Source organism: Ornithorhynchus anatinus, chromosome 10 (assembly GCF_004115215.2).
Source record: "Ornithorhynchus anatinus isolate Pmale09 chromosome 10, mOrnAna1.pri.v4, whole genome shotgun sequence".
Lineage (NCBI taxonomy): Eukaryota > Metazoa > Chordata > Mammalia > Monotremata > Ornithorhynchidae > Ornithorhynchus > Ornithorhynchus anatinus.
In genome coordinates, this window is record NC_041737.1 from 7,247,849 (window position 1) to 7,273,296 (window position 25,448).

A 25,448-nucleotide genomic window follows, 5' to 3' on the forward strand; every position below is an offset into this window, starting at 1 on the left:
TCCAGATTGTCTCATTCCTGCTCCTCTCCGCTGCTGCTCTGTCCCGTGCCACCAGGCTTCCCCTTACAAGCAGAGACATGTGGAGTTCACTGCCCTTTTCCCGGCTGCCCCCTCATTTCCGTGAGCCACGGGGCACAAGGATACTGCTCTCTGCTGAGCACCGTTATTAAGCGCTTACTGTGTGCCAGGCACTGTACTAAGCATTGGGGTGAATACAAGCAAATCGGGTTGGACACAGTTCCTGTCCCACATGGGGCTCACAATCATGAGCCCCATTTTATAGATGAAGTGGCCCAACTAAATTCTCCAAGGGGATTTCCTGGACACTGTCCAATGGATACTTCCAATCAGTTCTGAAAGTTTACTCAGGAGTACACTGCTCTGAACATAATAATTCCTCAATAAATACCACTGATTGATTGAGAGGGTTTTAAAGTCTTCTTTCTGAGGTGAAAATTTGGGTGGCCCACCCCACGGTACTCGTTTCAGAAGCTAAGGACAACGATAATACTAATCGTAATAATTGCGGTATTTATTAAGAGCTTACTGCGTAATAAGCACTGTGTTAAGCACTGATGATTGATACAATCTAAGCGGGTTGGACACAACCCTTGTCCCACATGGGACTCGCAGTCTCAAGGCCAGCATCCAAATCTGATTTTAATTTTCTTAATTTTATTTTCAGTGCTGATCTAGTACCTACTGTGCAGAGCACTATGCTGAGCAATGTATCGGGCGCTAGGGAGCGAAGAGTAGAAGTAGAAGACCCATTTGCTGCCTTTGAGGAAACACAACTAAAAGAATGGAAAACTTTGAAAATTGGTTTTTAGTTTTTTTGTGGTTTACCAAAACTAGAGAAAGATTGGATAGCAAACGCAAAACCTAAATCAATACAATTAAGCATACGCTCTGTGTAGAACATTATATTCAGTGTTTGGGAGAGTACAAAAGAGGTAGAAGACACCATCGTAAATTTACGATCTAAAGAATTTATAATTGGATGACATTTAATTACCATTTATTTGTTCAAGCAAGATTATCTTATCTGGTCTCCCAGCTACCTTTCTTTACAAGGGCATTAACTTTGCATTCAAGATTTTCCAAAGAAAATTCTAATTGTTCCACAGCATTAATCAGGGTAAGAGTTGTTGTGGTGAACTTTACTTCAGGTAGCAGAGATGTTGCCAGGTTCAGCAGAAAGTCTAGGAAGCTGGCGAGCATCTGCAGTGGTGATCGCATCGGGGATTTCTACCGATTTTGCCCACCCGCATCCGGGATGCAGAAGGGCAGGATGTAGGGGGAACACCCGCCTGGAAAAAATAGGGGGAAAGAGTGAGACCTGGCTAAGGGACAGAGCAGTGGACCGGTCGGTTCTAATGGGCCGACGGAGACGGTGGTAGAACGAAGCTTGAGACAGCAGCCTGAGAAAGAAGAGCCGTCTTGGCAATCCGATCTCACTGGCCCATTTTTTTTAATGGTATTTAATAATGATGGCATTTGTTCAGCGCTTACTATGTGCCGGGCTGTACTTAGCAGTGGGGTGGATACAAGCAAATTTGGTTGGACAGAGTCCCTGTCCCACGTGGGGCTCAAAGTCTCAATTCCCATTTTCCAGATGAGATAACTGAGGCACGGAGAAATGAAGGGATTTGCGGAGGTCACAGAGCAGACAAGTGGCGGAACCGGGATTAGAACCCAGGTCCTTCTGACTCCCAGGCCCGTGCTTTAACTACTATGCCACACCATCTCTACTCAAAGCAGGGTTCACCGCCAGTTCTGCCTTCGTCCTGAGGGCAGAGCCAGACCGTGACAGAGGCCTGAGCCTCTCAGAGGATCCGTGGGGGGCTTGAACTCGAGTTTAACTTTGACAATTGCAGAGCCTCCCTGTCGTCTCATCCCTCCTTGCCAAACCCGTCCTGAGGAGCAGGAGAAGATGGCACGACCAGAGCCCTCCTGCATTGGAGAACAACGAGGCAACTTTCCCGAGGGGCCCCTTCACCCCCAGCAGTTGCCCTGATGCCAGCTTCCCATGGCTCGACCTCTGCTCCCTGTCAGCTTCTGCTCTTTACTGAAAAAGTCTGTCATCCCTTTATGGTTGCTCCTCTGTTAGGAATGATTTCAGTCATTGGCTTCCTTCCCAGTGTTTTGTTGCCCATCCCGGCCTTTTGATGTTTTCCACCCTTTTCAGAGCCGCTGAATCCTCCTGGCCCTCCAAGCCCGGCTGGGAGGTCTTTCTTCTCCCCAGTTCTCCAGTCTTCCCAATCGATCAATCCTTTCTACCAACTCTGTTGTATTGATCTCTCCCAGGCATTCAGTACAGTGATCTACACACAGTAAATGCTCAATAAATTCCACCTATTGATTGAGCGATTGCATCGGCTCCATTCCTTCCTCCCCGTACCTCCCCACCTCCTGAGTTCCTATCAGCATCTTCTTCTGTTAAGGTTCCAACTACTTTTTTTTTAAATGCAGTTTAAGCGCTTATTAGGCGTCAGACGTACTAAACACTAGGGTGGAGACAAGCTAATCAGGCTGGGGACTGTCCGTGTCTCATTTTGTGCTCAACCTTAGTAAAGGAGCCCCATTTATCAAAGCCACTCATGATTACCATTGATGATGATAGGGAATAGGATCTCAATAAATAACATTGATTGGCATATTGATTTAATCATAATTATACAGATGATAAAACTGAGGCCCAGAGAAGTGACTTGTCCAAGGTCACACAGCAGGCAAGTGGCAGAGCAGGCATTAAGAACCCAGATTCCCGGATTCCAGTGGCTGGGCTCTTCCCACTAGGCCACACTGTTTTCCTCTGTTGTCTTAGCCCAGTTCCCTCAGCCAGAGTGGTAGATTCTGTCCACTTCAGATGAGTTCAGCATTCTTCTCTTCTGGGCTCTGCGATGTCCTGACTTTAAGGTATCTAGTCTGAACTTCTCTCTTCCTCGGGGAATGAAATTTAAGCAATAGGATTAGTGGCCACCTTCATTTCTGGAGGCTAAATTTCCAAGCTGCTTCCACTTTAAACTCCTTCGTGACGCTTCCCAGATTGCTCCTCTGGGGCTGAACTTATCTGCCTGTTCCTCAGGACAGAGCTGAATGATAAATTATGTTTTCATTTTTTTGGTGGATTTGGGACAACTTGGCCTGAGTCACTTATGTAAGATTTGGGGGGGAAAAGAGTCAGTTTGATGTGATTTTACTCTTTGCCTCTGCCTTTTTAAGCCAGGAGCTGTAGTTTTCTGTGGTGTCTGCAACGGATGCCTCACTATGGTTCCCTGTAAGTGATACAAGGAGAAAATAAGTGTTACGTGTAATGAGGAGAACAGCCTTTTGTTTAGCCACCTGGTTGTTATCCCAGGGCAGGGAGTGCAGCAGGGAGCTGAAATTCAAGGACAATCCAAAGACCTATCATTAATTCTCCTTGGGTTTCATCCACTCCCCAAACCAACTCTTTTCCAGACCTGCACACGTGTACCAAAACCGACCACTGTGAGAGTGGCCTTTAGGCATCCCTGCCAACTCTCCACTGGAGGTGTGGATGGTCACTGGGGTAGCCATAAAATAGGCAGGCCGGCCTGATGGCAGGCAGGTGGCCGGTTCAGGAAGGAGGAGTCAGGCTACCAGTCTATAAATTGGAATGATTAAGACTCGCCTGTACGTACAGCGTGAAATTTCCCAAGCACTGGAGATGGCCTGAGACTGGCTTTGGGGTAAGCTCCTTGTAGGCAGGGAACGTGTCCACCACCTCTGTTAATACTGTAGTCTCCCAAGCACGTGGTACGGTGCTCCGCACACGGTAAGCGCTCAATAAATCCGATTGAATGAATCCGGGAAGCTTGTCGTGTTGGCACTGTGTAACTACATAGCTGTGGCTTTCGGTACTCATGTTCCACAGACACAAAGCTGTGGTTTGAGGGTTGTTTAACCAGGGGGATAACAGTGATAGATTGGATAGCAAATATAAGCTCTGTGTGGGGTGGGGGAGGACTCTCCCCCCGGCCACCCCTTCTTTTGGTTGTAGAGAGAAATCACTTGCATCTGGGTCTTTTGGGGACTTGGTATTCACCCCACCCTCAACCCCACAGCATTTATTTCCTCATCAGTCATCCTCATTAGACTCTAAGCTTGTTTTGAGCAGGAAAGCTTTTTGCCAACTCTGTTCAGTGCTTTGCATACAGTAAGCACTCAATAAACACCAATCATAAATCCCCTTGCATTAGAAGTATAACTAAGAAGGTATTTAAAACCCTCGGAGAACCACGAGCTCACCCTTTTTCTTTTCCCCTAATAGGAATTTAAAGCGAATTTGTTGTCTAAAGTTGGTAAGCAGCATGGCGTTGCGGAAAGAGCCCGGGCCTGGGAGTCATAAGGTCATGGGTTCTAATCCCAGCTCTGCCACTTGTCTGCTGTGTGACCTTGGGCAAGTCACTTCAGTTCTCTGGGTCTCAGTTACCTCATCTGTAAAATGGGGATTAAGACTGTGAGCCCCATGTGGGACAGGCAGGGTGTCCAACCTGATTGGGCTTTGAGAAGCAGCATGGTTTAGTGGATAGAGCTGAGGCCCGGGAGTCAGAAGACCCTGGGTTCTAATCCCGGTTCTGCCACATGTCTGCTGAATGACCTTGGGCAAGTCACTGAAATATGAATTAAGAATGTGAGCCTCACATGGGACAGGCACCGTGTCCAACCTGATTAACTTGTATCTGCCCCAGTGCTTAGAACAGTGCTTGGCAGATAGTAAGTGCTAAATGAGTACCATAGTTATTAATTGTTATTATTAGAGGAAGACATATAGCCACGCATTACTTGAGGAGGCAGAGTAGCCTAGTGGGAAGAGCATGGAACAGGGAGTCATGAGACCAGGGATCTAGCCACCAACTTCCTACATGACCTTGGGCAGATCACTTAACTTCTCTAGACCTTAGTTTCTCCAACTGTAAAAACTTTCCTTGTCCATAAACCTGACAGGTGAAAGAGATGAATCCCTGCTTTGTAACGGCATCATTCTAGGGAAAAATGATGTGTTTTACGATACCCTTTCTTCCTTCTCCTCAGACTGGGAGCCCAATACAGAATAGGGACTGTCCAGTCTGAATACCTACTCCAGGCATATTGACTGTTAATAAATGGTATTATTATTACTGTTATTATTATTAACTGAGTCAATCCCCTCCATGCACATGCAGCTTGTTTGTGCATTTACTGGTGGCTAGATTTGGGAGGGGTTTTTCATTTGAATTTTCTAGTTTCTTTGTAAAGAGATATATCTATTCCAGTGTTTCCTCACTGAAATCACAACAAAAAGTCTTTCATTTGCCAAGAGAGGGTAAGCTCCATGAGGGCAGGGTAAGTGTCTTCCTCCTGTTGGACTCTCCCAAGCACTTACTATCATCCATAGCATTCACTGAGTACCTACGGTGTGCAGAGCCCTACGCAAAGTGTTTGGGAGAGCACAATGGAGTTAGAAGACACAATCGATCAAACCCTGCCCTTAAGGAGCTTTCAATGTCTATGGTTCAGTAGGTGTTCAATAAATGCCACTGACTGACTGATGGATTGATGGAATTGTCCACTGAGGCGCTTGGTGGGTGTCTGGTCTCCATCCCATTCGCATTGGCATTTGCAAGGAAACTTTCTGCCCAACCTCACTCATTTCTGATGCATCTGGTGGGAACGACTGCAGAGGACTCTGTAAATATATGAACTACACAACGTTTGCCGAAGAAAGATTGTCATTTTTGGACTTCACACAGCAAGCAATCCTCACAAAAGACGAGCTGTACCTGCCAACTCGGTACTTTGAAAATGAAACTGTTTTTAAGCTATCTAAATGCTACTTGGAAACTGTTTTCAAGCCCAAAAGCTGTTCTTTCATTTGGCGATTTAACTCTGACAGTGAAATGCATTAGGCTGATATGTTGGGTGCTTCTTAAATTGTTTTTATAACAAATTTGGAAAAAAAAAATAATTTCTTTTACGCCAAGAATCATCCTGAGAACTTTATTATCAGTAGGATACTTGGAGGGAGGAGAGTTAGTAAATGGAGCCTTAGAAGGGACAGAGGAGTAGACTTGGGAAGTGGTATCTTAGAACACATCCTTCGTCTCTAGAAGGATGCTGCTACAAGGCAGGGGTGAGTCTTTTTCACCTGTCAGGTTTATGGACAAGGAAAGGATTTTGTTTTGTAAAGAGCCCAGTTCCAAAAAAACATTTCAGAGAGAAGCCAACGAGAATTTCTATTCTTCAGGAATCTTGTTCCTTCCAAGCACATTGAAATTCCCAACCCCAGAACTCTGTGAGTATCTTTTGGGTAGGGGGGCCTTCGCAAAGTGGGTTGAAATGTCAATCTCTTAATCTGATTTTGGTTCGTGTCAGGATTCTCCATGGATCTCGGTCCTCTGATATGCTTCTGGAAGAGGGCCATCAGAGAGTGGGCTTCAAACAAGACTCTCAGAGGGCTATTTTTTCAGCGCAGGGAAGGCACGATCAGAGGGTTCAAATAACTGACTCACTTTAGGAAACCATTTCTACACTGGGGACCTACTTTAATAACAAAATCCACCTCTTTGAGGCAATGTATTCTAGCATAAAGAGCTCAGGGCAAGAAAGCAGTTGTCCTGGGGCTTAACCCCTGCTTGGAGATGAATGGGTAAATTGGTTGTCATTTAATATCTTCCCACCTCAGTTTCCCCAACTCAGTATCCTTTCTTTTATGGGTCCCGCAAGGAGGATTGAGACTAAACCACATAGATAAAAGGACTCTGGTCCAAGACATGGAACAGCACAGTATTTTACAAGCCAGATTCTTCCTGGTTTCTCTTTTCTGCCCACTCTGCATGGAATTCCTTTAGTGGACTCTGGACGGCTTCATCGAGGATCCTAAAAACTCACCATGCAGGGAAAGGAGGAGAATATGCCTTTGACTATGTGTGGCCTAGTTTGAATTACATGTTTTGGCCTAGTGGAAAGAGCACGGGAGAGGCTGGGAGTCAGGAGACCTGGGTTCCAGGCCCAGCTCTGCCACTGGCCTGCTCTGTGTCCGTGATAAGTCACTTAACCTCTCTAAGCCACAGTTTTTTCATCTGTAAAACTGGGCTAAGATTCCTGCTCTTAGACCACGAACCCCATATGGGACAGGGACTGTGCCTGATTTTGTTGTGGCTTTTGAGCACTTTGCATCTAATTAATGCTTAAAAAATACTGTATATCTAATTATTATTTACTTATCAGCCTCCTATTCAATTTTTGCCCAACACTGAGCCCACTAGCAAATTTCCCTAGGGGTAGAGATGGAAAACAGGACTGAAGATCATTCTTGCTCTACGGAGTGGTCAGGTAGGAGAATCCTGGGGTTGGCTATAGGCTTCCAGGCCTGCTCTATGGAATTCTACCCAACATGTGGGGCTGTTAGGGGGCAGAAGAATTTCTCTGGAGGACTGTCGAGGCTTCCAGAGAACTGATGTGTAGGCACAGCCGAAAGGAATCTTCACCAGACAGGCAGGGTCGTCTGAGATATCCCCTCCGTAAAGTATTGTAGCATCTATCTCCCCCATTAAACTGTAGGCTCCTAGACGGCAGGGATCGTGTCGGCTTAATCTATAGCACTCTCCCATGCGCTTAGTACAATGCTCTATGACCGTAAGCTCTCAGTCGACATCCACGATCGCTGGAACCTCACAAACCTTAGAAGCAGCATGGCCTAGTGGATAGACCATGGACTTGGGTGTCAGAAGGCCCTGGTTTCAAATTCTGACTCCCCTATATGTCTCCTATGTTATCTTGGGCAAGTCAGTTAACTTCTCTGTGTCTTTGTTACCTCATCTGTAAAATGGATATTATGACTGTGAGCCCCATGTGGCACAGGAACCGTCCAGCTTGCATCCCCCCCAGTGCTTAGAACAGCTCCTGGAGCCTAGTAAGCACTTAACCGATGCCACAGTTACTATTACAATTATTTGGTTTTTCCCACTTTGACGACGAAGAGATAGAGCTGTGGACCCACCGGTAGAACTGGAACCCTGGACTTGAACAAGGTGGCCTTAACAAGCCATCACGACCCTGTCACGTCTTGTCGGACCGGCCTTCCGAGTCAGGCTGTCGAGGACCGATGATGAATGCGTTACTCAGCGCTTTCAGCTGAGGCGGGGGTGGGGGTTATGACCAAGTCACTCTTTTCCTTGGCAAGCCTCGATAATTTCCTCAGGTTCAGCCACATAATTGAAGTCCTATACTCTATTGATTTACACAGCTTGCATCCAGCACAGGCTGCCAGTAATCTTGGCTGTCCCCACCCCCCAAGTTATAAGCCTCTGAGCTGATTCAGCTGATGTACGGCATTGGACCGACTGACGGGGTCCCCCATCTTCCTCACACTGTTATCGGGAGCCCCATTGCTGTGAAGGAATCGGGATGGAACCTTTCGTCCTGATGGACATAGGCACTGGTGTCTGAGGCTGGAGGGAGGTGGGAGAGAATGGAAGTGAGGAGGAGTAGGGGAGGTTTGAAACGCTTCTCGTATGAAATCAACCCAAGAGCAAACTTTGAACATTCTCGGCCATTGGTTTGGAAGTGTCTTTGAAAAAAACACATCGCTTTGCAACAATTAGTAATACAAGCAGAAAGAGATTGAACAAGGGTTTTAGATTTACCAATGTGCCAGTTTCCCCCTCTCCCCAATGTCCCCTTGCTAAATATGAATCGGGCTCTCGGAGCTTTGAAAACGACCCTCTCCATCCCCAATGTGAATCTACGGTCAGCCCGATGTAGCTGCAGACATTATCGTTACCTCCACCACCGTCGCCATGCCCGCCATCTTCACTCCTCATGAAACAGTCCTTACTACGCGCTTGCGTGTGCCCGGGGCTGGTGCCTTTCTGCGCAGTTTGTACCAGGCTTTAACTGGGGCTCCATCTTGTCCTTCCAGGCAGCCCGGCCATGACCCATCGGAACCTGACCTCCTCCAGTTTGAATGACATTTCTGATAAACCAGAGAAGGACCAGGTAGGTTAGAAATTCTATCACCTTTGGGGATGATGTGCAAGGGTATTTGTGTGTGTGTGTGTGAGAGAGAGAGCAATGTTGGGGATCTTGTGCAGACAGGGAAGAGGGTAGCGATTGTGTGGCTCCTTTCTCTTCTAAGGGGCTCCAGTGACTGCTCCAAACCAGCTAAAATGGTAGACACAGTACTGACCAGGGAATACAGGTTGGGGTGTCTGAGAACTTTGTCAGAACTGGAGTGGCCCCCTTCAATGTGGGAGCCCGAGGCCTCTGGTAACACAAGTCCACAGCACAGCAACCCGGCCAATGAGCCTGTTCCGGTGTCCTGCCTATGTTGAAAGAGAGCAAGTAGATTTCGCTTGGCTTTTCTTCCCCATGAATGTTTGTCCTGAAACATGAAGGTGGTCCTAGCATCCTCATCATCGACATCGGTGGCTGACTGTAAGCTCCTCGAGGGCAGGCATCATATCTACCTACTCTATCGTATTCTCCCAAGGGCCTAGTGTATTGCACTGGACAAAGTAGATGATCAATAAATGCTGGTGCTTGATTGATTGACTATTGATTGGATGCCTGCTGAGGACTGAGCAAAGCATTAGGTATTTCTGAGTCAATGAGAAGTTTATCACTATTTCTACTGTGAAAAACCATGGGTCAGGGAGTCAGTTGGCAGACCTGGGTTCTAATCTTGGCTCCACCACCTGCCTGCTGAATGTCCCTTGGGCAAGTGACTTTACTTCTCTGTGCCTCAGTTTCCTCATCTGTAAAATAGGGATTAAAAATCGGGTCTTCCTACTTCTTTGTGAGCCCATGGAAGATGGGGAAATTGTTCTGATTGTATTGCATTCATCCCAGTGATTATATAGTGTTTGGTACATAGTAAGCACTAAATAAGTGTTATTATTATTATTATTATCTTGCAGTCTGTGACCAGTAGGCACGAACTGTGAAGTAGGAAATTGCGGGTAGTTACTCTGTGTTCAATTTGGAGAGGCCGAGTTTGAAGTGTCATCATGTGACTGGTTACCCATGTCCAAGGAAATGGGTGGCCGAACTGGGATTAGAACTCCACTCTCTTGATTCTGACGGTCCTGTCTCTTCCCTGGGATAAGTGAGCCCATGACCCTAGAGTTTTAAGGAAAGAGTAGGACTGCAAAGAGAAGAGCTAAAACCATATTTAAAAAATTATTTTGCCTTGCCCTTATCGGTGATGCTGATTTTTTTTTTCTGAGTAAAGATAGCTGCCAGGTTTGCATTTGTTTTGAAAGAACTTTTACAATTAATTAGCCAATGTCCCGGACATGATCTTGGCAACGAGGACGAACTCTGCCGGCATGTGTGTCCAAGTTGCCTGAAGGAACCTCGGCGGAGTCGGGCCCAAACTCCTCATTGACTGATTATTACGCCTAGATAGGATCTGAGCGATAATGGGGAAGCCCGGAGACTCTGTGGAACTGAGAAGAGAAGCAGCGTGGCTCAGTGGGAAGAGCCCGGGCTTTGGAGTCAGAGGTCATGGATTTGAATCCCGGCTCGGCCACTTGCCAGCTGTGTGACTGTGGGCAAGTCACTTCACTTCTCGGTGCCTCAGTTACCTCATCTGTAAAATAGGGATGAAGACTGTGAGCCCCACGTGGGACAACCTGATTCCCCTGTGTCTACCCCAGCGCTTAGAACAGTGCTCGGCACATAGTAAGCGCTTAACAAATACCAACATTATTATTAACTGCATGATTCCCCAGCAGCCCGAGGAGCAGAGAGGCCACAGTTAGGCAAGGAGAAAGGGATTCTTCATCCTGCCCTCTAGCCTTTAGAGTCGATGTGGGCAGGGAATGTCTGTTTCTTGTTATATTGTACTTTCCCAAGTGCTTAGTACAGTGCTCTGCACACAGTAAGCACTTAAGAAATAGGATTGAAAGAAAGAATGACCTTGGCAGAAAGGGGTGTCAAGGTGACGGCCGGCGGCAGTGTTTTAGGCCGAGATCCCATTTTTCAGAAAACAAGGGAAAACTGAGTGAAATGGCTGGGACCCTCCCAGGAGCAACCCCACCGGGGTTCCCGTGATTTCAGGAAAGGGAGCTCGTTGGGAAAGATGCCCGTGCAGGCAAAGCTCATCTCTGGACTGCAAGCTCAGGGCTGGGAGACAGGAGACCTGGGTTTAATCTCATCTCTGCTACTGGCCTGATGTGTGACCGTGGATGCTTTAACCTCTCTGGGCCTCAGTTTCCCCATCTGTTAAATGGGAATTAAGTCCCTTCTCTCTCCCCTACCTCGTGGATTGTGAGTCCCACGTGGGACAGAGACTGTGTCCAATCAGATTACTTAGCACATACAAAGCATTTCTTCTTCATATTATTACTACTATTACCATTAATAGTAAATTATAATAATTAGCAGCTATTATTCCTATCTCCTGCAGCACACTCCCCCCCGCCCCACAGTTTGCTCTTAGGCAATTGCTACCGTCACTTCCCATCAGAAGCCAGCCCTCGTTCCACTTCTGAGTCTCTCATCGGGAGAATTCAGAGATGGGTAAACCCAAACTTGAGATTCCACCGATCACCGCCGCGTCAATCACAACTTAGGATAACCCTTGTGAATTCCCTGACACCCTCTTCCTGCCCTTAGAGAACTGTAGGGACTTATTATCCGCTTATCTATGTTTGTGTTACTATAGTTGCTATCACCGTAGTAGCTTATCTCCGAATCCAACCCATCTGGTTCAGAGAGGAACTCGCCCTTGGGGTCTGTTTCTAAAACGATATCCGATTCATCATTAGTGCCAGCCGCTGCCTTGCTCGAGAGAGTTTGCTTGGACTTTCTTGTCTTCTATCTTTTGGCTTCTGCTTTTAAATGCCTGGGCCTTTAGCGGAAATCTGAGGACTCAGATGATTTTTCAAAAATTTCCTGTGAGCCAAAGGATGGGGGGAATACCCAGTGGCCAAAGTTTTAGCTGAAAGAGCAGTCAGACACCCTCCCCTTGTGGGTATCCTCCCTAAGAAACAGTCCTGGAGCACCAGGCAGCCACCGGGTCCATTCTTAATTTTGCTTGGTGGACAGTTACCGGTTGTCGCCTCAGACGCCGGTCTCCGGCTGGGCTCGTTTCCCTCTGTCCAGTCGGCCCACCAGGTCCCCACCCTGAGGACAGGCGGGAGACTCAGCCAACCGGCAAGGGTCATTCAGTCTGTGGGATTCTTCTGGGTTAATTAACTCTGAGGTGGGCTCAGAGGGTGCTGCATCAGGGGAGAGACTCACAGGGTCGATCCCGGGCCTCACTTCACCACAGGCCCCCGGCGTGAAAGAGCCAGCCGTGGGGGAGGGCTGGAGATCCGTGGTGGCGCTTTGGTGGACAGTAGGCTGCCAAGCATTCCTCTGGTTTTATGCAGAACAGCTTGGTTTACAGCTGATCTGTCCCTTGTCAAGAATGGTCTGACGCCTCGCTCCTTTATGTCAGTTATTTTGATTTTTGGGGGCCAGGCATCCCCCACCTTGGGTCCAGGCATAAGGGTCCCTGGGCTCGGAAGAGGCTCCCGGGTTCAGAGGGGCTCAGGAGGGACACAGGAGGCAGTGGTGTTGGCGAGTCCGGGGGCGCTGGATCCCTGCAAAGTGTTGTGCTTGACGTCATTAATTTCCGCTTCGTGCCGGTCCATCAGTTCTCCGTCCTCCCCATCCACAACAACCCCGGAAATGCCGGCCCAAGGATGCCGGCTCCGTTTGTGAATCCTTGCCTCCATCGATTCTGTACATTGGAGCGCTAGAAACCCAACCTACCTTTCCCAGAATGCCTTCAGGCCTAGACTGTAAGCTCGCTGTGAGTAGGGAATGTGTTATATTGCTATATTGTACTTTCCCAAGCACTTACTACACTGCTCTGCACACAGTAAATGTTCAATACGGATTAACTGACTGGATGACTAGACACACCCCTCCACCTTCAGCAATCATCCCCTTCTTGAATCTGCCCACCCCACACCTTCCATCTCTCCAGACGTTTCTTGTAAATGGCAAACCCCAGAGGAAATAATCAAAATTCAATCACCCTGGGGAGAACCAAAGAACAGACACACAAAGAGCCCATTATGAGGCCTCCAGCCTTTGTTGACTTTGCTACTCCTTGAACTGGGAAGTTTGAGAAACTGCTGTGAGCTTGTTAGTGACCAGAGCGAACCAGGTTTTTCAGGCGGCCAGTCGGCCCTTTAAGCTCCTTTTTTTATGGGATCCCTTATCTGCAGATAAACCCGGCTCTGAATGATCGTCATACCTTTTCCCTTTTAAAAATGATCCTATCGTTGGCCTTGTCCAGTTTCCTTTCCCTTCCACCCCTAGCCTTCCCTCCCTCCCTAAAATAAAGTTTCAATAATAGCAGGGAGCAGCTCACGTCAAAGCTTGGACGCTTTCTTTAAAAGGATCAGAAGGAGCATGCCGTAGTGGATAGAGCCACGGGTCTGGGAGTCAGAAGTCATGGATTCATCCATTCATTCATTCAATAGTATTTATTGAGCGCTTACAATGTGCAGAGCACTGTACTAAACGCTTGGAATGTACAAGTCGGCAACAGATAGAGACGGTCCCTGCCCTTTAGCGGGCTTACAGTCTAATCGGGGGATTCTAAGTCCGGCTCCCCTACTTGTCTGCTCTGAGACCTTGGGCCAGTCACTTCACTTCTCTGTGTCTCAGTTACCATCATCTATAAAATGGAGATTGAAACTGTGAGCCCCATGTGGCACAGGGACTACTTCCCACGCAATTTGCTTGTATCCACTGCTAGTACTGTGCTTGGCACATAGTAAGCACCTATCAAATATCATTATTATTAAAAGGATTCCCTTTGTCACACTGCCCGGCCAAGGACCCAGGATCACTTTTCCAAATTGGTTGTGGCTCAGCCATCAAAAACGAGTGGATGAACTTAAATCCGTAGTCACACAGAAGCCTCTAGCTCTGTTTCGTTCCAGTGAAGAAACTTCATATTGAAATTTCAGGTGTAGGCTTCTCTCTCAAAACAAAAATGTGGTATCCCTAAAAAATTTTTATTATTATTGTGATACTTAAGTGCTCATTATGTGTCAAACATTCTTCTGAGCACTGGAATACATAACTAGATAATCATGTTGGACAGCTGCCCCTCTTCCAAGTGGAGCTTACTTGTTTAAGTAGGAGGGAGGACAGCTATTGAATCACCATTTAGTAAGGGAAACAACTGTGACAAAGGGAGTTTAAGTGACTCGCCCAAAGTCACACAAGCAGGTAAATGGCAGAGCCACGCCAAAGCCGTAGACTTGTACGTATCTTACCTCCCTTATTTGGTAAGTTCTAACTCATGTACATGTCCTAGTTTCCCTCTTCCTCCTCTCTGTAAACAATTTACTGTCTCATCTGCTAGATCCTCAGCTCCTTGAGGCCGGGGATTGATTTTCTGAGTGGGTTTATCTTTCCCTCTCTCCGTCTTTTTCTCTCTATCTTTCTCTCTGTCCCTCTTCCTCTCTCTCACTCTCTCTGTGCGCCAAACAAGGATAAAATAGATGGGTTTGGCATTGCCTTGAATCAGCACTTTTCCCAACCAGGGCCCTGGCCCAATTAACGTTAGTTATTAATCATCTCTTGGGGTGGGAGAACATTGGTCCTGACAGGAATTAGCTTAGCTCCAGCTGGATCATCCTCCAGCACTCCAGACTTGCTCTCGCTGTTCCTCTTGTATTTTTCCAAGAGTTCAGTGCCTCATCTGGAGGTTTGGGTGAGATGGACAGGTTTCCTTGCTTCCTATGATGAATGCATCCACTGAACCTGACTCCCACAGACAGCTAATGGAAATACCGATACGTCTTAGGGGTCTGCTGTTCCTAGTTGGTTTTCTTATAAAGCGGGGAAGCCCACCTCTGTGGGGAGAAACAGCAGCAACAGCACGAGCCCTTCACGACTTTCAAATGTCGGATAGGTCTCGGGGCCTGGAGGGACGCTCTTCCATCATTTACACCCACAGAAGTTTGGAAGCGCTCTTTTGGGTGTCAGTCAGTTAGGCGGGTGGGTTGGAATCAAATTGCTGGAAAAATATCAAGGGCCTCGATGTCTGACAACAGCTCTTGTGAAACGAAAGGAGTGAAAGAACAGGAACAAATTCTTCTGCCTTAGGTTTCGCAGACGTTTCTACAGAGATGTTTAAATGTAACTGGTTTTTTTCTCAGTTCTTGCTTTGAGCTTTTCGTGCCCATTTCCTGAATGCTCATTTAGTGACTGCCAACTCTAGCACTGGGCAGGAAAAGAACTCAAACCTCTTAAGTTGATTTCTGAAGTCCAGGCAAAGCTTTGGTCAATCAATCAATCAATCAATCAATAGTATTTATTGGGTGCTTATTTTGTGCAGAGCACTGTTCTAAGCACTTGGGAGAGTACAACACAATAGAATCAGCAGGCACATCCTTGCCCATAATGAACCTATAGGCCAGAAGAAAATCCACAGTTCCTCAACCCTCCCATCAGTAACACCTTCTGTGGATCATCTAGTTGCTTATCTCCTCCTGTTGACTGTGAGCTCCTGTTTTTAATGATTTTTTGAAGCACTTATTATGTGCAATGCATTGTTCTAAGTACTGGGGTAGTTACGAGATTATCATCAGACAATTCCCACTGCCCCCTACATGGGACTTACAGTCTAAGTAGGCGGGAGAATGGGTATTTAATTCCCATTTTACAGGTGAGGCAACTGAGACCAAGACGAATGTGGGGCCTTAGCTCAGACCTGCTTCACAGATAAGGTAGGAGGATTCTAGTGAACGGAAGACCCCGGACAACTTATTTTCTCTCCTCCCTCGGGGCCGCAATTCCCAGCTCCGGGCTGAATCTTTCCAGCTTGCTTGGGATTTCCTTGGCAACTAGTTTCACCTGATTTCCAAGAGCCCTTCTTGGTGGTCGGCTATTGGAGTAAAAAGCAGAGTTAGAAGAAAAGCTGGATGAGCACCTCCCTCCGATGGCCTATTCAGAGCATTCAGGGTTTTGTTCCTCTGTTTCTCCGGCGGGGGAGTTAGAAGGGTGCTCCGATCTCGGACAGCCAAGATCGGGGAGGGACAAAAGCTGGATTTGCTCCCTCTGAGTTTCCATACCAACAGGGAAGCTCTAAGGGTGAGAATGGCACTAGAAGCAGGCCTCTGCTTCGGCTCCTTCTCACGGGGAGGGAGAGAGAGAGAGCCCAGCGCTGCTTTGAAACCTTCTGGAAGACCAGCCGAGCTCCGGCTTGATTCATTTGCCTCAGCGCCATTGTGTGCTCTTTCCAATGCCTGACTGAGTTCCCTCTCTCTTTTTTTATGGTATTTGTTAAGTGCTTACTATGGGCCAGGCACTGGTCTACGGGCTGGGGTAGATGCAAGGTAATCAGGTTGTGCCACGTGAGGCTCACAGTTAATCCCCATTTTACAGATGAGGTAACTGAGGCCCAGAGAAGTGAAGTGACTTGCCCACAGTCACACAGCTGACAAGTGGCAGAGCCGGGATTCCAACTCATGACCTCCGACTCCCAAGCCCTTGCTCTTTCCACTAGAGGCCCAGAGAGGTTAAGTGACTTGCCCAAAGTTACACAGCAGACAGGGGGCAGAGCCAGGACTAGAACTCAGGTCCTTCTGACTCCCAGGCCGGAGCACTGTGGGGCCAGCCGGAGCAAGGCGGTGGCCACAGGAGTGCGGAGCTGCACAGGCCTCCTCAGGCCAGCCCGCATGTCCCCTCAGCAGCCACCCGCTCCCTGCCCAACACCCAGTGGTCGGTTTCTGGGGTGGAAGTGGAACCGGCACTCTGGGTTTCTCCCTCTCCCTCCCTCTCATCCTCTCCCCCTCCTTTCCGCCACCACCACCCTAGCAGTGTGACATTCAGGGAGAAACGGGAAGAGGAGGGGGAGGAAAGAAGAGAAGGAAGAGGAGGCTGGAAACAAGTCCGGTGGAAGGGGTTGGCCCAGACCTAGAGCCCTACGCGTGTGTGTTCTGTCGAGAAAACCTTCCTCATCTGGGCCCTGGAAGACAGAGAGCCACTTTGCGGTGATGGAGTAACCGAGGTCCTTCTGTCGACCCGGGTCAGTGGCGTATTCTTTCTGACAGGAGGAGGAAGAGGAGAGGGTGAACAGGAGGGAGGCCTAGTGGAAAGAGACCGGCCTAGTAGTTGGAAGACCTGAGCTCTAATTCCAGTATCACCACTGGCTGCTGTATGACCTTGGGCAAGTCACTTTACTTGCCTGAGCCTGTTTCCTCATCTATAAAGTGGAGATAAGATAGACCTTGAGCCTCCTGGGGCACAGGAACTCTGTCCGATCTGATAGTCTTGTATCTACCCCAGGGCTTAGTACTTGCTAAATACTGGGTGAATGAGATAATGAATAAAGGATTACTTGGCAGGAAAAATGAGAGTAGAGCCAATGATTTTACTGGATTGCGGAGTTAGGAAATGCATAGGCTTTAGGGTTAGGGAGAAAGGCGTGGCCCTAATGGATAGAGGACAGGCCCGGGAGTCAGAATGACCTGGGTTCTAGTCCCGGTTCGGTCACTTGTCTGCGGTGTGACCTTAGGCAAGTCACTTCACTTCTCTGTGTCTCAGTTCCCTCATCTGTAAAATGGGGATTAAGACTGTGAGCCCCACATGGCACTTGGACTATGCCTGACCTGATTAGTTTGTATCTACCCAGCGCTTAGTACAGTGACATTGGCGTGTGCACAAGTATCATGATGATGGTATTTGTTAAGCGCTTACTATGTGCCAAGCACTATTCTAAGCACTAATAAAAACAAAAACCTGGGCCTACTTTTATCCTGGTCTCCCTTTACTGTAGACGCGTCAGACCCCTGGAGGGGAGCCTCATGACTCCTTTATTTTTGTTTAATAGCATCTGTTAAGAGCTTACTATGTGCCAGGCACTGTACTAAGTGCTAGGGTAGATACAAGCTAATTGGGTTGGACACAGTCCATGTCCCACCTGGGGTTCACAGACTTAATCCCCCTTGAAGCAGCGTGGCTCAGTGAAAAGAGCACGGGCTTTGGAGTCAGGGCTCATGAGTTTGAATCCCAGCTCTGCCACTTGTCAGCTGTGTGACTGTGGGCAAGTCACTTAACTTCTCTGTGCCTCAGTTCCCTCATCTGTAAAATGGGGATTAAGACTGTGAGCCCCACGTGGGACAACCTGATTCCCCTATGTCTACCCCAGCGCTTAGAACAGTGCTCGGCACATAGTAAGCGCTTAACAAATACCAACATTCATTCATTCTTTTACAGATGAGGGAACCGAGGCCTAGAGAAGATAAGTGACTTGCCCAAAGTCACACAGCAGACAAGTGGCAGAGCTAGGATTAGAACCCAGGTCCTCTGACTCTCAGGCCCTCGCTCTTTCCATTAGGCCACACTGCTTCTTTAACAAAGGACCAAAGTACTCTTCGCCGGCTCTTGGCCGGCGCGGCATCAGGAATGGGGAAGAAGGCAGCTTCAAGGTGGGATTCAGAAGCTGGAATGGTGCTGAGAAATCCTGGACCAGGCAGGGGGAATCTGCAGGCGAGACTCTTAACCCCTTAGGTTGTAAACTTCTTCAGGGCAGGGATCATGTCCATCAGCTCTGTTATACTAATATTCCCCTGAGCGTTTGGTACAGTGCTCTGCACACAGTAAACATTCAGTAAATACCACTGATTGATTGATCCATCCGTGTCTGACTTACTTAGACTGTGAGTCCCGTGTAGGATAGGGACAGTTGAGGATAGGGACAGTGTAGGAAAGGGAGTGTCCTACTTGATTATCTTGCACCCACCCCAGTGCTTGGCACCTAATCGGTGCTTAAGGAATACAGTGATCATGTCAGGTGTCAAAATGAGGGCTTGGGGCGTCGTGGGCAGAGCTGCGATCCATCTGCAGGCGCTTCAGCCTGTCGTTGGCATTCAATAACTGTTCCTGCTAAAAATAAGAAACAGCGGCTTTTCTCTTAGACGAGCAATAATGCTCCATCCCCGGGGGTTTAGCCAACCAGGCAGCCTCAGAGCGAGGGAAGGGATCGTTTTCTTTCCCTAGAGGCCTGAGGTTTGCGCTGCCGATTTTCCTACCTCGGCACAGACCCTGGGACCCTTCTGTCACCACCGTCCTGGGAGGGACATGGAAGGAATGGCAGAAGTTCCCCACTCAATCAGTGATATTTATTAAGTGCTTATTTTACTCGGAGGGTTGTATTAAGTACTAGTACGGTAGAGTAAACAGACATGATCTCTAACCTATAGGAGCTGACTATCTAGAGGGGGAGACGGACATTAAAATTAATTATAGCTACGGGTAATGGATATGTATATAAGTGCTGTGGGGTTGAGAGCGAGGTCGAGTATTGAAGTGCTGAAGGGGTAATAATAATTATGGTGTTTGTTATGTACTTACTGTGGGCCATGCACTGTACTAAACTCTGGGATAGATACAAGATAATGCGGTTGGACACAGTCCTTGTCCCGCATGGGGCTCACAGTCCGAACAGAGGGTGTAGGATTGAATCCCCATTTTACAGAGGAGAAAACCAAGGCACAGAGAAGTTTAGCGTCACACAGGAGACATACGACGGAGCCGGGATTAGGTCACGAGAAGCACTGTGTCCTAGTGGTTAGGGAATAGGCCTGGGAGTCAGAAGTACCTGAGAACTAAACCCGCCTCCCAGTTTGTCTGCTACATAACCCTGGGCAAGTCACTTTACTTCTCTGTGCCTCAGTTACTTCATCTGTAAAATGGGGATTAAGACTCTGAGCCCCATGTGGGGCACGGACTGTGTCCAACCCTATTGGCTTGTATCAACCCCAGCACTTGGTACAGTGCCTGGCACAATGGAAGCACTTAACAAATACCTCCCCCCTGCAAAAAATCAAAACAGGTCCTCTCAATCCCAGCCCTGTTCTCTTTACACTAGGCCAGGCAGCTTCCTCCGTGCAAAGGGCCGGTCTGAAGGCCCAGGGGTAGAAATGTTTATCTCTCCATCTGTCTTGGAGGAAAGCTCAAACTGAAGGAGGATCCTCAGGAAGTAGAACATGCTCAGGTCCATTGAAATGACTTGATTAATGCTGGGCATCCTAGAGAGAGCTTCAAGTAAGCTTAGTTCAGCCTTAGCCCTTTCTCCTTTTAGAAGCCCACCAGATGCTCAACTGGAAAATTTTGGAAAACCCATTTCCACTTCATTAGAGGGGCTCCCGGCTTAATAGCCCTCTCTTTCCTCTGATTTAGAGCCTGTCAGTGAGGAATGGCTCAGCATGAAGGACCCTTGGGTATTTGAGGAAGGCCACGAGATGAGAGGAAAAGGCATAAATGCAGCCAGGTTATGCAGATCTAGTGGAGAGAGCATGGGACTGGGAGTCCTGTTGGATGGATCTGAGCCACGCCGTGTTACTTTCCCCATCTGTCAAATGGGGATAATATCACTTGCCTCTTCCTCCCTCCCAGTAATGGTGGGAGTGTAAAATATGAGAGCTGTTGTGATCAGAGCACTTTGGAGAAAGAAAAACAGTGTGCAAATGCAGGAGGTTGGAAGAAAAAGGGACAAATGTGAAATGGGGGGGTCACTGGGAGCAAAAGGATGAGAAAAGAAGCATGGTCTAGTGGATTCAGCATGGTCCTGGGAGTCAAAAGAACCTGGATTGATTCATTCAATCATATTTATTGAGCACTTACCATGTGCAGTACATTGTACTAAGCACTTGGGAGAGTTCAATACAACAATAAACAGACACATTCCCTAACCACAGCGAGTTTTCAGTCTGGTTCTAACCCCGACTCTACCACTTTTCTGCTGTGTGACCTTGGGCAAGTTACTTCACTTCCCTGGGTCTCAATTACCTTATCTGTAAAATGGGGATAAAGACCTTGAGCCCTGTGTGGGCAGGGGCTGTATTCAACCCGATTAGCTTACCTCTATCCCAGCGTTCAGTATAGTGCATGGCACATAGTAAGTGCTGAACAAATACCACTAAAAAAAATAAAATTAACAGTGAGGAGGATGCATTAGCGAGAGAGAAGACGGAGGTGTCTTCTTTCTCCCTCTCTCCAGTGAGGTGGATTTAGAGTGGAAGTTTCTGGGGTGAAAGTGGGATAGCACCACCTCATTACAGCCTCCTCTTCCTTCTCTTCCTCCTCTTCCTCCTCTTCCAAGCTCGGGCAGCCCGTGAAGAGCAGCTGGGATTTTTCTTACAGTAGCTCCTTTCAGCACCACATAGCAAGAATACAACACAGCACTTAAGTACATATCTTTAAAATTAGGTATTATAAATTACTTATTCATATTAATGTCTGCCTCTCCCTCTACAATGTAAGCTCAGAATGGGCGGGGAACAGGTCTGCTAATCCTGCACTGTGCTCTCCCAAGAGCTTAGTACAGTGCTCTGCACACAGTGTGCATTCAATAAATATCACTGAGTGATTGAAACTATAGACTGTACAGTCGGCTCGCTTTTTAAAATGGTATTCGGTAAGTGCTTACTTTGTGTCGGGCACTGTTTTAAGCTCTGGGCTGGATACAAGATAATCAGGTTGGACACAGTTTCTGTCCCATGTGGGGTTCAACAGGCTAAGGCTAGATTGTGACCTTCTGAAAGGCGGGGGTCGTATCTCCCGATTATGTTATACTGTACTCTCCAAATGGCCCGCACACAGGAAGGGTTCAATAAATTGAGAAGCAGCTGGTCTAGTGGAAAGAGAACGGAATTGGCAGGTCTAAACCCAGCTCCACCTCTTGTCTGCTGTGTGACCTTGTGCAAGTCACCTAACTTCTCTGTGCTTCAGTTATCTGCCAAGTGAGAACTAAGACTATGAGTCCCAGGCGGGAAGGGACTGTGTCCAGCAATTAGTATGGTGCCTGGCACCTAATTAGTGCTTAACAAACATAAATAAATAAATGCCACTGATTAACTGATTGGACCGGAAAACCTCGAGGCTGTGCATTCTAACTTTACTTTTTGCTGTGTGTCTTTGGACAAGCTCTCAACCTCTCTGAGTCCCAGTGTCCTCCCCGGTGAACTGAAGGATGAATGGTTGCCCTGTCACAATCCGGGGTCCAACTAGCCGAGAAAAGGACCAGTGAGAGCAGATTCTAGAGAAGAGTTGCCTGTCTGTCTTTCAGATGCCCACCAATAACTTGATTTTTTCCCCCCATTCTCTATTGTTCTAATTTTGTACATGTTCTCAGAGGCCTCAGTGAAGGGTACATGAAAAAAAATCAGCTAAATAAATAATAGCATGACTACTACCGATTTAATTATAGCTGAGCAGCTGCTTGTTGGACGCGGCTGCTAGTGCCATATGGCCCTCGTCGAACCCAGGCCCGAGGTAGAGAAGCAGCGTGGCCTAGTGGAAAGAACATAGGCCTGGGAGTCAGAGGGCTGCTGAGTGACCTTGGGCAAGTCACTTCACCTCTCTGTGTCTCGGTTACCTCATCCCTAAAATGGGGATTAAAACTGTGAGCCCCAAGTGGGATGTCAACTGTGTCCAACATGATTAGCTTGTATCTACCCCAGAGCTTGGTAGAGGTCCCGGCACATAGTAAGCGCTTAACGAGTACCATTAAAAAACCAAAAAAAATGAATGGTCCTGCTCTAGAGTTTTCTCAGTCTATGATATTGGATTTCTCAAGGAGCGGCTGGCTGCCTGTGAGGAAGCAGAAGGTGGGAGATTTTATCTTGACCGAGAAAGTGGCGATGGGATTTTATCGAGTGATTCCAAGCATCCAGTTAGAGTCAGTCAATCATATTTATTGAGTGCTTACTATGTGCAGAACACTGTACTAAGCAATTGGGAGAGTACAATATAACAGACACATTCCCTGACCACAGTGAGCTTACAGTCTAGAGGGGGAGACAGACATGAATAAAAATGAATAAATTACATTAATTAATTATTATTTATTAATTGTGTACTGTATTAATTAAATGTGTGATTGATTTATGATTTATTAATTAAATGTGTACTGTGGGGCTTGGCGAGGGGATGAATAAAAGGGGTAAGTCAGGGTGATGCAGAAGAGAGTGGAAGAAAAGGAAAAGAGAGGAGGTTTTTCCGGAGAGTTGTAGCTCACGCCTTTTTTCAATCTTTCAATCAGTAGTATTTATTTAGCACTTACTGGGTGCAGAGTGTTGTATGAAGCACTTTTGAGAGTACAATATAACCTACACATTCCCTGCCCACAGTGAGCAGCTGGTTTCTCACCTCAGCCGTCTCTTTTGGCCAAGGGGCCTTGGGAATTAAACCTCTCTGCTCATCTGAAGGCTTTTTAAAATGATATTTGTTCATCCTTTACTGTGTATCAAACACCGTTCTAAGTCCCGGGGTTGATATGGGCAGGATGGGAACCGTGGCTTTTTTTTTCTTCCCACCCTGCTGCTTCTCCTTGCTCTTCTCTCACATCCCAGAGTACAAGCCTTCTCCTTCTGTATCCGTGTCCCGGATGCTTCTCCCCAGGAGTCTGAGGGTAAGGGCCTGGCGCTGCCCACCTGGCCCGATTCAGACCTGGGTTCTGCCTCTTCTGGGGGAAAGAAAGCAGAGATCCACTATTCTGGTGGCCCAAGACTGCATTCTCTCTCCTGACCGGGCCAATGCACGGCTTGACCGTAAACTCCTGGAGGACATGGTTTGCATCTTTTCACTGTTGTACCCTCCCAAGGTGTTGTACAGGGCTCTGCACACAGTAGGGAGTCAATTCATACCATCGATCAATTGACTGAGGGGGCATTAGGATGCAACAGCGACGGGATCGAGTCACCCGACGTGTGCAGCGGCCTCGACTCTGGAAGTAATAAAGGAGGAGGCCGAGGAGCGGGCTGGGTGGGGTGAGGGCGGCTGGTGTTTGCGGTGCCCTGCCGGCGGGCTAACCTGTCCTTCCTCACTCTCTGCCCCGCCTGCAGCTGAAGAATAAGTTCATGAAGAAGCTGCCCCGGGACGCGGAAGCCTCCAACGTGCTGGTCGGGGAGGTGGACTTCCTGGAGACCCCTTTCATCGCCTTTGTGAGGCTGCAGCAGGCCGTCATGCTGGGGGCCCTGACAGAGGTGCCGGTGCCCACCCGGTAAGATGCCCTGGCCCGCCGGCCGTGGTTGCCCACCGCCCACGGCCACCCATCCTCCCGGCCCCTGGCTCTTGTTTCGATGGAAGCAGCATGGAGTAGGGGATAGTGCACGGGCCTGGGAGTCAGAAGATCACGGGTTCGAATGTCGGCTCTGCCACTTGTCAGCTGTTTGACTATGGGCAAGTCACTTAACTTCTCTGTGCCTCAGTTACCTCATTGGTAAAATGAGGATTGAGACTGGGAGCCCCGGGTGGGACAAAGACTGTGTCCAACTGATTAGCTTGTATCTCCCGCGGTACTTGGAGCAATACTTGACATAAATGCCATCATTATTATTTTTATTATTATTAATAAATACATTGACCCCCATCCCCATCCTTCTTCCTCCCTCCCTCCTTCTTCTTCTGTGGGTCTCTGCCTCACGGCAGGTCTCCCTTCTCTATTCTCAATCACCTTCTCTCTCGGTCTCTAACTCTGTATCCGGGGGTGACATTGGAAGGGTGAAATACAGTGATATTTACCTTCCCAGTGGGAACCAACAAATTCAAGAGGATAATACTCAATACCGTTATGAAGCTATTCCAGAGAAATCATCGAAGTCCCGTTTCCTTGCGTGTGCTCATTTTTTCTGGGGTATATAACCTCATCCGACTCCTGGCCTCCGAGCAAGCCAACACTAGCAGTAGTTCTGGAGGAGGGGGTCTAATTAGCCGGCTTCTGCGAGCCATTCCGGTCCATTTGCAGTGTCTGCATCCAGGGAAATCCAATAAAGGAAATCCCACTGGAGTGTTATCTGGGAAGGACCACCTCATCAGTCCATCCCCTGCCCCCACAGCTCTTTCCCTCCATCCCCTCTCCTCCCTCCCACTTCACAGCTCTCACAGGGGACCTCAGAAGCAGCCCGACTCCCTCTGCCTTCCGCCCGTCGGATAAAGGAGGGCAGCGTGCATGCTCACAGTCAGTCAATCGATCGATCTTTCAGTCGTGTTCATCGATCTGCAGGTCCCTCCCAGCTCCGCCGCTTGTCTGCCGTATGACCCCGGGCAAGCCGCTTCACTTCACTGGGCCTCAGTTCCCTCATCTGTAAAATGGAGATTAATAATGCGAGCCCCATGTTCAATTGTTCATGGGATCATATTGATGGAGTGCTTAATCAATACTTTGTGTGTGGGACGGGAACCCCGTCCAACCTGATTAGCTTGGATCTACCCCAACACTTAATACAGAGCTTGGCGCATAGTAAGCTCTTACCGAATACCATTAAGAAAAAAATGCACCTCTGACGATCCCCTATCTTTTTCTTCTACTGTCCCCTGGCTGAGCTACTAGCATTCGTTACTGACAAGATATCTGTGGAAAACAGAAGGTTGAGGGTCCTTTCCAAAAAAAAAAAAAATCAGCCCAATAAATAACTAAACTA

The 25,448-nt window shown here is 47.9% G+C and overlaps 1 protein-coding gene across 4 annotated transcripts in view; it reads left to right on the forward strand.

The window, feature by feature from the left end:
* Window positions 1-25,448, forward strand: part of SLC4A4 (solute carrier family 4 member 4) — a 259,357-nt gene that overhangs the window by 144,514 nt on the left and 89,395 nt on the right. For all 4 annotated transcript variants that reach the window (XM_029073646.2, XM_029073647.2, XM_003430899.5 and 1 more), the window contains 2 exons: window positions 8,927-9,003; window positions 23,871-24,028. In XM_029073646.2, the coding sequence (XP_028929479.1) occupies window positions 8,927-9,003; window positions 23,871-24,028 (235 nt within the window). The remainder of the gene's footprint in view (window positions 1-8,926; window positions 9,004-23,870; window positions 24,029-25,448) is intronic.